The sequence below is a fragment of the Artemia sp. Qi Xiang Cuo genome, chromosome 10 (assembly GCF_049724085.1).
Source record: "Artemia sp. Qi Xiang Cuo chromosome 10, ASM4972408v1, whole genome shotgun sequence".
Taxonomy (NCBI): Eukaryota; Metazoa; Arthropoda; class Branchiopoda; order Anostraca; family Artemiidae; genus Artemia; species Artemia sp. Qi Xiang Cuo.
In genome coordinates, this window is record NC_142803.1 from 17157604 (window position 1) to 17173496 (window position 15893).

At 33.9% G+C, this 15893-nt stretch overlaps 1 protein-coding gene across 1 annotated transcript in view; it reads right to left on the reverse strand.

Moving 5' to 3' along the window:
* Rme-8 (receptor mediated endocytosis 8) overlaps nt 1-15893 on the reverse strand; it is a 251427-nt gene that overhangs the window by 83967 nt on the left and 151567 nt on the right. The window contains exons 15-17 of the mRNA XM_089095924.1: nt 12961-13120; nt 8314-8459; nt 3284-3607 (exon numbers count right to left, since the gene is read on the reverse strand). Coding sequence (XP_088952050.1) covers nt 3284-3607; nt 8314-8459; nt 12961-13120 — 630 coding nt within the window. The remainder of the gene's footprint in view (nt 1-3283; nt 3608-8313; nt 8460-12960; nt 13121-15893) is intronic.

Below are 15893 nucleotides of genomic sequence, written 5' to 3' on the forward strand. Positions count from 1 at the left end.
AAAATGGCCCATGTTTTCATTTCTTTAAAAAAATTAAATATGGCCTAGATACCTAAACGATTTTTTTTAAAATAACGATTGAAATTCAGAGTTCAAAAATCCGAATGACAAACTTAACAGTATTTTCATCATATTTATCACTCAAGATTAATTTAAAATAATACATCAGAGAAATGTGAAACGTCATTTCGGAAACCTCTAAAGCGGTTCATTCTTGAATACGCTCCAACGTTCATTCTTGATAAACATGTAATACGTCAGAGAAATATGGTGAAACGTCATTTCGGAAACCGCTAAAGCGTTTCATTCTTGAATAACGCTCCTACATTTATTCTTGATAAACAAATAATACGTCAGAGAAATATGGTGAACGGCATTTCGGGAACCGCTAAAGCGTTTCATTCTTGAATTACGCTCCTACATTCATTCTTGATAAACAAATAATACGCCAGAAAAATATGGTGAAACGTCATTTCGGAAACTGCTAAAGCATTTTTCTTGAATTCTTGAATAACACTCCTACATTCACTCTTGATAAACGAAAACAGCAGATGTAGTTGAGATATAATTATAGTACAAATGGTAAGTTAGAGTGTCTTTTCCACGAACATTTTTTTTTAGGCTGAGAGACTTTTTTACAAGTATACCTGACTTGCTATTATAGCCATGAGAAAGCAACAACAATCCTGTTTTTTCTAATTTACTATGTTCTTTGGTTGACTATTTTACAAAAGATCTATAGTTAGAAGCAATGACATCCTTTTCATGCATTTGCCAAAGCAGTGTTTTTTCATGAAAGCAGTATATGTATTCAGGATTGTTTTTTCGAGGAGGGGGATTGGGGGTGCTTAACACATAAAAAATCTTCAAACCCCCCCAAAAATTTGTTTACATGCATTATGTTACATTTTTACGAGTCGAACAAAAATTTAGGGGGGGGGGGGCTCAAACCCGGTAACAGCCCCCCCCCACCCCCCTCAGATACGTTCATACCCGACTTATCGTAAAAACCATGAGAAAACAGCGACAATTTGATTCTTCTCAATTGCGTACGTTCTTTTTAATTTCTTTTGCTCTACATCACAACTTGAAATAGTGCAGCCAACTGTGCAGGTACCAATGTCATTAAAGTCAAACCAGCACAAAAATTCAAAAGAAAAACATTTTCTAAGCTGCATTTTAATACACACAATGGTTTAGGGGCAACATTGTCCTAGATTTTTTTTTGTTTCCTTATGTGAAAAAAGGAAAGAAAAAGAAAGACAATCAAAACGACATAGCTAACGCGATAATTCTTATAAAAGCTTTAAGACACTATACGATATAAGTTCCAGCTGCCCGCGAATGGGCAGATTAAGCAATTATGATACAAACACCATAAAAAAAAAGAAAAAAAAGAAAAGATGCATCGAAACGACCCTGCCAATGCGATAATTTTGATGGGTTCCAAAAACAGTTCCAATTAAACTCAGATTGGGAATTTTGTTACCTTTGACAACCCTGCCACCCTACATGGAGCTTCCCCTGGTGCATATTAAAAACTTGCGATTAAAATATACGCAAAAAAATATAATGAAAATATTACATAGATAATTTCGGAGACCACACTGCCTTTCCATGACGATAAATAAAAGTTCAAATAGGGATAAAATCCTTTTAATAGAGAGTAATGATGATAACAGTGAAAGAAATTCACAAAAATACTAGATATTTCTAGTATTGACCGTCTAGACGACGGTCACTGCATATGTGACCGAAATATCTAGTATTTTTGTGAATTTCTATCACTGTTATCATCATCACTCTCTATTAAAAGGATTTTATCCCTATTTGAACTTTTATTTATCGAAAATATTACAATGAAAGAGATAAAAGAAAAAAATAGAATCGAAACGACAGAGCATATACGATAATTGCGAAAAGAGTTTCAAAAATAGTTACCGTTGGTGATTTAGATTGGGAATCATTTTAAGCTTGAAGCTTTACTTTTGACCACAATTCCACCTTTCAAAGAACTTTTGCTGGAGTAGATTGAAAAATAATTACAAAAAGACTATGAAGAAAAAATCAATGAAAATAAGAGAAGAAAAGAAAATATGAGTCAAAATAATAGAGCTAATTTAATAAATCCGAAAAGAATTTCAAAACCACTGCTCGTTGGTTATCTAGACTGAGAATTTTGCTTAAAGTTTTGTGGAGTTTGACCTTTGACCACCATTACACCTTTCGTAGAGCTGGGGCTAGTGCAAAGAAAACAATTGTGGCATAAAAGCCATGGAAAACAAGAAAATGGAATAAAGGAGAAAAGATGATTCAAAATGACAGTGCTGATACGATAATTCTAAAGAGTTTAAAAAAAATCCCATTGGTGATATAGATTGGGTATCTTGTTTATAGTTTTTGTGAAGTCTGACTTTTTACGACCTTTAAACCTTTCATACAGCTTTGGCTGGTGTAGATTAAGGAATTATGATAAAAACACAATGAAAAACAATAAAATGAAAAAAAAAAAAAACAAGAATAAAACCGAAAGGGTTATAAGAAAATCCTAAAATCCTAAATTCCAACAACAGCTTGCGTTAGTGATCTAGATTGAAAATATTTCTTAGAGGTTTTTGTGAAGGTTAAACTTTGATCACCATTTTACTTTTCATAGCGCTAAAGCTACCTTTTACCTCTAAAAATTTTGCCTTTAAAATGTTTAAATTTTCCTTTGCATATTTGAAAAATGTTACATAAAAAACCATGAACTACAAGGAAATGAAAAAAACAAAAAACAAAAATGATGAACCAAGCCCAAAGAGGTGAGATAATAAAGACCAAACAGAGTATGGGTAACTCATAAGAGTGGAAACTGGCACTATGGTAGACGAAAAAGATCCTTAACGCCATCTAACGTTTGGCGACACTCAACATTTTCCCCCCGTAATAATAAGAATAATTAATTTAATTTTTGTAGTTGATAAAACTAGCGTCGTAATAAGTGTGTGATCTCAGTTCATGACAGAGAAACAAATATAAAGCTTCAAAAATGACAAGTATCATCAAACGCTAGATGGCGCTGATGTTTCTTTTAAGATACTAGCGCCAGTTTCCATTCTTATAAGTCACCCACATTCATTGGCAAAGACTGAATAGACACAATAACCAGCAAAAAATTATGAATCATTAAAACAAGGCTATCCATTTAATTCTAAAAAAAATTCCCTAAAAAGGAATAGAAATTATAAAGGAAGATGGACGCCAAACCTGTCAAATTAGGAATAAAGCTTAAATGACTCACCTACTTGGTGAGTATCTACATATCCTTATAAGAATATCAAGAACTAGAGCAGCCATCTTTGTTTCATCGAGAATTACGTTGCCAGTTCCAACGAGTTTCCATTTCAACTGGGCAACACTATGCAAAGGTCGCCAGGTCTCCAATCCTAATGCCCATACCCTAGTATTAGGATCTATATGCTTTTGTTTGTACATATCACAAATTTCGTCAAAGTTAAATGGTCCTTGTTGCTTCTCTGACAGACGGCAATACCACTCTTTGTAAGATTGGCGCTTCATGTTGGGGCCAGCCTCAATGACGTTAGTCTGTGTATGTATCACTGCTCTGTAGAAAAGAGATTGGTAAAGAACAAACATTGATTCTTCGCACGCCAATATTAGGCTTTATTTAGTAAAATTCCAAAATCCAATCTTTCATCCTTAGTTCTATGACTGTCTATCTTAGTTCTGCCCTAGGAATGACTTATGGACGGATGATAGATAGACTTATCTATCAACAAATGAAATGACATTTTTTTTATGCAATCCTAAAAAGGACTTATGCCTGATTTGCCTCTCACTCACTCGGACTATCTGTCTTCGCCTTTTCTACAATTAGCCATGGTCGAATGCCCACAACTACTTGATTTTAATCAAGTCCGTTGATTTTGAATTAAAATCAAATAGTTGTGGGCATCAAGTCACGGCTAATTGTAGAAAAAGCCAAGACAGATAGTCCGAGTGAGGGAAGGGCAAAGTTTAAGAAAGGTTTTTTTGTGTCAAAAGAGGTTATATTTTTTTCACATACAATATTTTGCCCTTTTGGCATATTTTTTGGTTTTCTGAGGGAAAAGACAAATCCCCTTCGGTAAAGGAGAGATGTGATTGAAGCTTCTTTCCTTTATGGACTCCCTTGATCAATCAGTTAATAAGTAAAAGATTTGGTCATTGACTTATTGACTGATTTATAATCACATGCATTTCTAAATAATATAACAAACAGTGAAACAACAGTCTGCAAACAATTTCGACAATTCAGCACAGAAACAGAAGAATTCGGTGTGAGGCTTTTGTTGTATTTATACGGGAAATTTTGGAAATCAAAAAATAAATTATCCTTTCCTTTAGAATATTGAGTCTCACATATAAAAACAAATTTAACTCGTAAAACTTTTCCCAGGAGAAGAGGGGGGCTAAGAAAAAAGGAATGAAACTCAAAAATTAAAACGAACCTGGAATGAATTTGGAAAATTGGAATGAACCTGGAATGGACATGGAAAATTGGATGAACCTGAAATGAACCTAAAAAGTTGGAATGAACCTGGAAAAAAGGAATGATTGGCCTGCCAAATTTTGTTGCATTTACTAGGGGCAAGTTTACAAATGGAAGTAATAAATTTTAACACGTTTCTTGACATTACAAATTTATTGACAGAAAATCTTGTTCGACAAAATTTCCCAGCTACCTCATATAGAACATACTTTGGAAATACAGAATTAGAATCATGGGAATACTAACACTTTTGATACATTCCGTCTTAATAGCTCCATCGTAAAATATCAAATTTGAAAAAAAAGGACAAAATCAAAGTTAAAAAGTGCTTTCAGGAAAGCATTGTTTTTCAGATTTACACAGAAATACAGGGACATATCACGAATCAGGTTATTTGAGCTAATTTTGATATATGTTTTATGAAATCTGCAAAGTAACGATCTCTGTTCCTTTTAAGTTTCAACTTTAAGGTCTTTACTTCCGTAAGAAAACTTTGTAAGAGTTTGGATTTAAATAGAATTTGGACAACTTGGATATAAATATATTTAGACCCTTCATTAATTTTAAATATTAATTATCTAAAATTTAGCTAGTTATGAATATTTCTTTATGTGCTCGGCAACGCTGTACGTCTTAGCAGTGCTGTAATGCTATTGTTGCATTAGCGCCAATTTAAATCTGAGTAGGGTGTGAAGCTATTGGAAAAATAAAATTTTTAAATATATTAAAATAAATTAGTTTAACATAATTTAGTTGTGCTGCCATCTTCCGTTTGATTTTTTAATATAACTGGTTAATAAAATATTCAAAAACAAATTTTGGAACTGAACAAAGAACAATTTTTTAATTTATTTTTCCGGATCACAAAATTTGTGCTTTTGTGTTTGGTTGTTAGCATTATATTTGATTATATTTGTCTTCACAAAGTCTTCACAAACTCTTCACAAAGAATAGCTATATTCGTAGAAAGGTTTTATCTAGTTGCAGCAAGCATAAATTGTGAAATAAAAGATCGGTAACGTGACTTGTTAGGCTGAAGGTGCTTGATTCAACAGACTGTTAAGCTTATCTAAATTCTCTTATCTGGTAGGCTTATCTAGAAGAAGGCTTGAATTGATAGGCTGATAAGCTTATCTAGAAAATCTTATTTGATATTGTGCTTATGTTGTGATTGGTTGTTAGCATTATATTTGATGTATGGTTTTACAAGGCAATTCTTAAAATAGTTTAAAAATTTAACTTCCTCACATTTAGTCAATTCTATACATTTTCATCATTCATTTTTGTTGCCATTTTTTTAGTAAAATCCCTTCACAAGCTAAACTTTTAGCGTGCTGCTGATTTTTTTTTTCTGTATTTAATAAATTTTAGTACTACTAATAGATTTTTATTCTTGATAAGCCTATGTTGGAAGCCCAAAATTCCCACACTATTTTAGCAAGTACCCTACAAAATAAAAAAAAAGATGAAGTTAAAACTAATGTTGTTGTTTAAAGTAGTTCTTTCAAAGCTAATGTCATTTCATTAGAATTAGCAACTCATTAGATGTTTTTATGTTTAGATGTAAAGAATTTTTACAACATAATCCATATTTTATATTTGGCTTGAGGATTTTGCTGCATAATGCTAAATGGCGTTGGACTTTTTTTTAGACGAGCTTTGTCTTGTTATGGGACAGTAGACTAATTTTTAGCTGAAGAAACTTAGTACAATATTCGATGCCAGCCACCGTAGGGGCTTTTGTAGGTAGGACCACTATAGCAAGAACCTTTGTAGTCAAGCAGTATCATTAACCAATTAATGATATCGAAGACGAATTTGTTTTTCTCTTTTCTTAGTTCCCCATAATCTTTGGGCAAAATTTTGTTTTATGTTTTATACTGCGAGCAAGCGAAATCTTAAGGGGGGAGGGAGGTAATTATTTAGTTTTTTTTTAATAAACACCGTATTTAGTATAAAAATCATGTGTAAATAAGAAGAAGCTTTTGGGAAATGTTTCGCTTTTGGTGTATTAGTAAGTACTATTTATCTGCTAATTATATCTACATATTTTTTTTTATATATAATTCAATTCTTCTTTTATAATTTATAATTTTGGTGTGTTACGCTATTCGGTGTTGAAATTTTTCTCAAAGAGGAACATTAGTTTCCTCTTTTATCATTTACTCATAGCCTTTGGTAGATGTTATAAGGATTGGCTTACCCCCCCCCCCCCCAAAGAAAAAAAAACACAACTTCCAAAAAGTTCCCCTAAGAGGGATGAAAAAACCTCAAGAGGGGGGGGGAGGGCACTGAGGCTTAGCTTAAAATATACGCTTCCAATATAAAATGCTGGCGTTTTCCATCTATATTAGCCATCTTGTCAGACAATATATATTTATACACTTTTCTATTTTTATATATAGGCTATATGTATAGTTGTGCATTTTTCTCAAAACGGGGCTATATTTTTTTCTAAAAATTGGAATATTACCATTTCCATCTAAATAGATCCCAGCCCTGGAAAAATTCGTTTCTTCCTTCCAGGCCCCTTACTATTTTCATAAATCGTCTGCTGACTGAAAATATAGGCCCCTTAAGATTGAAAGCCTTGAGCATAAGCAAGGAGTTTCAAAACGCAATTTGCCGGTTGACAAATCAGTTGATTCCGTGCTGCTAGAAAGAAATTCCCGTCAGATAGATGTGGAGCGATCCTCGGATTCTTAGTTGCTTCGCATTAAATGCTAAGCATTGTGGCAGAAACCTTATACTAATAATTTGTATAATAGGGGACTGAGCTTCAGTGATTATTGTTCGTTTAATAAGATTGTTTGTAATATGATAATTGTTCATTTTCTGATGTAAAAAAATAAAAACGATCCAGATAGGTCATGACTTTGGAAAAATTCTTTTGGAGCCTTAATTAATTTTTGAAAAACATTTTTCACAGAATGATATCACAAATACCCAGAAATCCAATACACTGATAGTTTAATTATCTAAACCGAATCAAATTAAGTGAAACTAAAGCTGTTTTGTGAAAGAGATTAAAAAAGTACCTTTATTTTCACCTTGGCACTTACTCTTTCTAAGGGACAGAGCAGATGGAGAGACATCCAACTCCTCAACAATAGATTCAGGTGTGGGAAGAGGTTCAGGTGTCCCCTGATGCTTAATATATTAAAGGATCAGAATATCAGTGGTGCAAATAATATTTACTTATTTCAGTGCTAGTACAAAACTTTGTACTTGTTCTTTCACTTTTCAGAATCTAGGAAGTGACGCTTTTACGATTTGTTTCAACGAAAATATCAAAAAAAGTAATTTTCAAAATATAGAGAAGAAGCGAAATATTGTCCCCTTCCCCAATCGGCACTTCCTACCCATAAGGAAGATTTGAGGGAGCGACCACCTCCTTTTCTTTCTCCGTAATTTCATCTTCCTTGGATTTTTTATGGTTGTAATTACAACCACTGGAAAGAGGTTTCCTTACAAAAGAAGAACACCACAGAACGGGGCAGCTACTTATTTCTTTCTTTTTTTAAATTTATTTCTTGAAGCTACTTTTTTTTACTGTATTCTATAGCATGGAGGAATAATTCGGTCAAATTATTTATGGCCAAAACATCTTTTAGTCTAAAACTAAAAAACAATATTAGTGAAGTAAATAATAATAAGAACAATAACAACACTAACAAAAATTGATAACAATAAAATACAAAAATAGAAGAAAATAGAAGAAGAGAAGAAGGAAGAAGAGAAAAAGAATAATAGAAGGAGAGGAAGATTGGAAGGCTTGCCTGTTTGTATGCAGATGTGCAAGCGTCAATAAATCGATCAAGACTCGAATTCCGTTTGCATCAATTAATTCCTTGGTGTTACTCTTTAGCAAAATCAGCTTGGCAATAAACTGAAGCAATCGATCTCTTTCTGAACGATCCGTACACTGAAAGAAAGGAAAAAAACATTAATATATATTCTTTAAAATTCCACTTGCCTAGCTAGAGTTCTGAAAATTGTGTTTCGTTTTTCATTTTTTTTTTTTTTGGGGGGGGGGGGAGGGCTTAATTCGGAACATGGTTAAGTTGCTTGATTTGATAGACTGAAGTTGCTTGATTTTAAAAGCTAAAGTTCCTTGAAAGGATAGGCTGCAGTTTCTTGATTTGATAGGCTGAAGGTGCTTGATTTGATAGGCTGATAAGGTTATCTAAATTCTCTTATATAATAGGCTTATCTAGAAGAAGGCTTGAATTGGTGGGCTAATAAGCGTATCTAGAAGAACGTGACTTGTTAGGCTGAAGGTGCTTGATTCGACAGACTGTTAAGCTTATCTAAATTCTCTTATCTGGTAGGCTTATCTAGAAGAAGGCTTGAATTGATAGGCTGATAAGCTTATCTAGATAATCTTATTTGATATGCTTATCTAGAAGAATGTGCTTGATTTGAAAGGCTGACAACCTTATGTAGGTGGGCTGATCTAGAAGAAGGCGATTGGATAGGCTAAGTGTGCTTGATTTGATATGCTGAAGGTGCTTGATTTGATAGGCTGAAGGTGCTTGAGTTGATAGACTGATAAGCTTATCTAGACAGTCTTATGTAATAGGTTTATCTAGAAGAAAATGCTTGATTTGATAGGCCTAAGTTGCTTGATTTGATAGGCAGAAGTTGCTTAATTTTAAAAGCTGAAGTTGCTTCAAAGGATAGGCTGCAGTATCTTGATTTATAAGCTGAAGGTGCTTGGTTTGATAGGCTGATAGGGTTATCTTAAATAGTTTTATTTGACAGGCATAACTAGAAGAAGGTTCTTGATTTGATAGGCTCAAAGTGCTTGATCTGACAGGCCGAAGTTGATTGAGTTGATAGGCTGAAGGTATCTCCATCCTTCGTATCTCCGTAATAAACTGAAGTAATGCAGCTTTAGGAATCATATAAGTAAGTATTAATGATTGTTTTTAAAGCAGTTTTTATGGCTTGCTTCAGATTAAGCAAAACCTTGTCCCCCCCTCCTCATGCTCGTATCAAAGATTTTAAATCTTTGAAACAAACGCGTCAAAAAACTTTTGTTACTTTTTTTTACCAATCGGACAAAAGCCTCCAGGGAGGGGGGCTGAAACTAGGTACTCCTCCCTCCATATTTTTCTGAAATGGCAGCTCTACAAGATTCAAACTATCTCTGAGGTACCCCCACACAAATTTTGAAAACTACCGTTTTGTATTTTCCTTAAAAAGATTCGAAAATTACTGAAATCCCCCCCCCTAGATTTAAAAAAAAAAATGCACATTCATTAAAAAATCCTTACCCCCTTACATTTTCGGGAATTGGCGCCACTGGTAGCACAAAACAAAATGTTGAGCATTAACGTTTCTAAAGTATACAATACGTAGTTGAGAAGAGGGCAAGGGCAGCTTTGGAGAAAGTACTATTTCAAGGTCAGCATAAAAGGTCTAGTTATAAAATCGATAATTAAAATGAGAAATGAACTACCACACAAAGGAGATAAAATTGTTTCACTTCGTTTACCTTAGCCTACAGAAACACCTCTAATTCATGCATAATGAGGCAGATTTGGATATTATTTTAGCAGATAAGTTTACTTCTATGTTAATAAGCAGCAATAGGCTATAGGCTATTTGCCAAGGTATTTAAGCAACTAGTCTGAAGAATTTATCCGTTTTAAATAAAGAGTCAGCAATCATTTTTCAGACGAACTTTAAGACATATTTTAAAGAAACTAGTTCAGCTAGGCGAGAGATACGTTTACACTTTTAGGAATTGACATCGGGGCAGACTCATCAAAGTTTCATTCATCTGGCTTTTTTACTATCATTAAAATTCCAGAGGAATTATGTCGAGGAAGGGATTGTTTACCCTTAAGGTGGCGAATGAAGTCCACCAGTCTCATTCGTATAACACGTCTCACTCTTTCCACCACAAGTATAAATAATGGAGAAAAGCAAAAAAAAAAAAAAAAAAGGCATATGAACCAATAATCCCTTTTTTAGGCCAATAGGACCATTTGTTGCGATTTTACTGATTACTTATTACATTTACCTAAAGCCGTGTCCAGGGAAATTGGGGAGTATCCAATTTGAATCCCCAATTTATATAAAAGTAACAAAAATACATATAAACAAATTTTTGTTACGTTTTGTAATGTCTTTTTTTGTCCACCCCCCCCCCCCAAAAAAAAGAAACCCCCACCCGGAAAAAAATTCTAGATATGGCATTGCATTTAGCTATTCATCTAGTGGCAACAACATCAGGATCAACGAGTTCGAAATTTGCAATAACATGAGAATGTCTATATGTAAGAACGAGGCAGATGAAAAAACGAAAAAAAAGATGACATTACTCTAGTCAATATTTAGTGGATTTTGATCACTTTTAATGATCACTTTGATTATTAAAATGTAAGGGAGAGCAAGGAAAGCAAAATGATGTCACCAATACGCCCGCCATCTTAAAGTCCACTAGCCAATTTGGCGTAGCAAGGTTTTCCCAAGGTAACCTATTTGGTGTAGACTAGATTTTTACTTAAAATCATTCTTTTTTTAATTGAGGGTCAATTACTACTTTCAGAGAAATTTTAGCTTTAACCCTATATAACTGTTAATTAATGACATCAATTATTTCCTTTTTTCAAATTTTACGCTTTTTAAATAAAGTTTATTGCGGAACTGACAATTTAATCCCAATTTGCTTCAGTCAGCTAGCTAATTAATTGATGAATAATTTATCTTTCGAAGATATGTTAACAATCTTTCTCCCTCTGAACTGCACTAATGACAAAAGCTGGAAATCCCCTCCCCAAAGACTCAGCAACCTAACCAATATAAAGAAGGAACATTTTCCTTTGTTAAATCACCAAAGATCCAACTCTTATAAGTTTTCTCTTCTCTTGGGGAGATACGACAAAAAGGGAATACTGCGCCTTTGATTTTTCTTTTTTTGCGTCACCTTGTACAAGTTAATCTTACTAAGCCGGTTTTCCGGCGTCAAAGCCTAGCAACATCATGTTTTAAGTTTTTGAGAAAATCACAAAATTATTTTTCCTACTTTTGGAATGGGAGAAATAGATGAAGCTACAAAATTTAATGTAAGTTTTTCAAATTTCATTTTTCTTGTTGCTGCATCATGTTTTATTTTCTTGTATATATGTTTATTTATTTTTATTTTCTATGTTTTATTTTCATGTATACATTTTTCCTGTGGCAACATCATGTTTTTAAGTTTTTGAGAAAATCACAAAATTATTTTTCCTACTTTTGGAAAGGGAGAAATAGATGAAGCTACAAAATTTAATGTAAATTTTTCAAATTCCATTTTTCCTGTCGTTGCCCCCAATTTTTGTTTCGACGCAGGTGCTAGCTGGTGTAATTCTGGTATCCGTACTAGGTTCCAGCTGTAGAACACCAGTGAGTTATGTTTCTACCCCCTTTGGAAACTTGGTCGTATCTCAGAAGCATAACATATAGAAGCATTCTTGCTGCAGCATTATCCTCAGCATATCGAGATTGGGACAGATCCATCATTAACCCAAATTTGCGTTTTTACAAAGATATTAGGTTTTTTTTTCATGTTATGTAAATGCGAGGTAGATACTTGTCACACATTGTCTGTTCGACATAGTTAATTACTGTTGTAATTCTAGTATCCGTACTAGGCTTTGGCTGTGGAAAATCAGTGAATTCTATTCCTACCCATCGTAGATACTAGGTCGTATCTCAGAAAGCCCCCCCCCCTTCCCAAAATAATCCAAATGTGATGTTTTACTCGACCTGACGAAATTGGGAGAGGTCTCTTTCTAACTCAATATTACGTAGAAAATTTCGGAGACCACAATACCTTTCCATGACGATAAAATAAAAGTTTTATTTTAACTCAATATACAACTTTTATGCATATATTAGGTTTGTAGAAATTGTGTATATTCTATATAGGTATCACAGAAATACTAGGGCCACTCATTTCTATTCAACATAGGTAGCAGTTGTTATAATTCAAGTATCCGTACTAGGTATTGGACGTGGAACATACATAAATTCTGTTGACAGACAGAAAATTTCTGATTATAGTATTGGACGTGGCGTGTCGAGATTAGTGGCATATATTTTTGTGGCACCTTTGCAAAATCATAAACGAATTTTCACAAGTGATAAAAGTTGAGATTTTTCAGTTTTCATTGTAGCAATCAGCCTCCCCCCCATAATATTCGTGTTTTTTTTGTTTTTTTTTTAAGTATGCCACACTGGGTTTAAAATTAGATGTGGAAATTTTGCTGGACTCGTATGCGAATTTGCATAGTATTTGGTAAGAAATTAGCCCTTTTTCTTGTATTTCCGTGGAACAATAGAGACAAAAATTCGTTTCTGAGATACACATTTTGGATTTTTTTTTTTTTTGTGGAAGGTACTAAGTTTTGACAAAGGGCAGCCGAAGTACTAACCTTATCAAGCATTGCGATTATATACTTCGTATCATGAAAAGGTCCTATTTCATTATAATATTTTCCATAGACAACGGTCATAGCCTGTAAACACATACACTTCATGCTTGGCTTTGATGAGAGTAGAAATCTATGGTAAAGATCATTGAAAAATTCAAACCTGGAAAAGAAAACACGTAGATTACCCGTGGCATTTTCCTTAGCCCTTCTAAAAAAACTTACAATATGACCTCGGGTTACACTTCCACTCTGCCACACTGCCAACAAAATAACAATAATTAGGAAAAAATAAGAAATTTCTTTTTCCAGTGAGCGTGAAAACTTGATGCATCCAGAAAATATTGATGCAAAACGTAGATTTTTCCAGCAATTGCAGACCAGTGCTGATTTTGTTATTCCTATGCTGGACTTTTTTTTTAGTTGGTGACGTCAACAATCTTGAGATGGAACCAATTTGCTCCTCTCTTAAAGTTAACGTTAAGCAAACAGTTGAAATACCAATTTCTACGCGAAACACCTCACCAGATGTCATTCTAACTAATAGCAATAATTTTTACAGCCCCCCCCCTTAGCTTTGGCTCCATTAGGTGGGAGTTATCATCTTTACCTCTTCTTGCCCCCCCCTCTTCAAGTTTTAAGCATTCATTCTCAATAACTAATGGCGCTTATCGCCCTCTCCAAAATTCTGGTCTTCTTTCTTTTGAAACATGGCCGAGTACTGAAGATTGGTCTGATATTTACAATTTGCAAATCTCGAAAAAAATAGCTACTTTCCACAAAAAGCTAATTTCTTTCCCAGAAAAAAAAAAGATTTGAAAAGTGCTTGAATGATAAACTTTTATTAATCAAACCATAAAAATGCTAAGTAGAAACAAATTGAGTCTTTTCGGAAACGGTAAACGAGATGAAGCTAATAAACTGAATAAAACAATTAAAATGGAAATACGTAAATCTGCTCGATCCAACTACAAAAATAAGATCAAAGAATTGTCTACTAATAAACCAAAAAATTGGTATTCCAAGGTTAAAAAGCTGTGTGGCAGGGCTCTAGACCAGCTTAGTTTCAACCTTCCTGAATCCTTTGAAGCTACTTCCAATAATCTTACCAGGTTCCTCGCTTCCATCGTCCAGAGCCTTCCGACATTGTCTTATCAATTACCAACAGATGATGTTTCACCTTCTTTTCCCTCTATCTCTCCGTCTGAAATTGAGAGAAAAATTGGAAAACAAAAAAAAAATCAGTGTTTGCCCTTTGGATATCCATTTTTTCTTTTTAGTGCTTTCGGTGACATTCTTTCAAAGCCATTGTCTGTCCTTTCGAATGAGATTACTGAGTCTGGCCAATTTTCAAAAACTAGAAGCAGGGTTTCATAGCCCCCTTAAAAAAGAAAGACGGAAAGTCTAGTTTTGAAGGTGTTCATCCTATTTCTCTCACTCCTATATTCCTGAAACTATATGAAGGATTCCTTGCAGATCCGCTAAAAGAAAAAATCCTACCTCTTACTGACCTGAGGTAACTCGGGAACCGCAAATTCAATTCTACCTCCCATTACCTTGTTTTTTTTATTGACTTAATTGGAAAAATTCTCAAAAAGCCTAATTGATGGCTAAATTTTATTTCCATTGACCTTCAAAAATTTTATTTCCATTGACCTTCAAAAAACATTTGATCTTGCAAACCACAATATATATCTTGAGGGACTTGTCACTGAATTCAATATTAAATCCTTTCTGGTCGAATTGGTTGCCTCTTTCTAATCAAATATATAACAGGTAGTCAAATATCAGAATCATTATTCCAGCCCCCTCCCTGTCAAGAATGGAGTACCGCAAGGCGCTCTCCTAGGTCCCCTCCTTTTTTCAGCTATAATTAACAACCGAGGCAAAAAATTTCCTGCCAGATGGAAATTTGTGGATGGTCTAACGGTTGTTGAAACCTGCTATAGAAATTTAATAGGCAACACTATGGGCATTCTCATTGACATTGCAGATGATTCCTAAAATTTAGATAATGAGAGTAAACTCCTCTATATCAATGATAATGAAAATGTTTCTTTAATACCACACCCCATATTCTGACCCTATCCTCCCAGAAATTTCTGTGTTATCCTTTAGATTACTTCGCGTCACAATTCCTTCTAATTTAAAGTGGGATATCCATGTTAAAGATATTATCCATAGAGCTGATGTGCCTATTTCCCTCCTTAAGCTCCTAAATAAATTTAGTGTCCCCACTTTCCATTCTTTAAGGATTTATACTTTCTTTGTCCGCCAGCATATTGAATATGCTTGTCGCGTTGGGCACCCTGGCATCTCCCGGAAAGAATCACAAAAAATTGAATCCACCCAAAAGAGAGCCCTGACCAGAATTTTTAAAGAAGCTAAGGTCCCATATTCAATTCAATTGAATTCTGTTTATTACAAAATGATATAACACATAACATTACTCCAAGTAGCTGCCCAAAGAAAGACATAAAAGAACTTGATACTGGACGACCACGTATAGGCCAGTAGCAAACACTTAACAAATAAAACTCTTAACAAACGAACAAAAAAAAAAAAAAAAAAATGGAAATAAATAATGATAAATAAATAACCAAATAATGACCAATCTCTAATTATAAAAAAAAGACCCAAAAGAAAATTTTCCGTTTTTCTTTTAAACAAACCAAGGTGCTCCTCCGCCCGAATGCTCACTGGAAGAGAATTCCAAACCTTAGGACCTATATATCTGACAGAAAAACCTGCTCTAGTTCCACTTCTATATTCAATGACTAGATTGCCAGCATTGCGGGTACTATAACTATGAAGTGATTTATTTTCTCTGTAAAAACCATGAATTACCTCAGGACTGTTACAATTCCAACACTGATACGAAAATATTCCTGCTTGGTAGTCATGAAGTTGCCCAACATAAAGCACTTTAAGTTTAA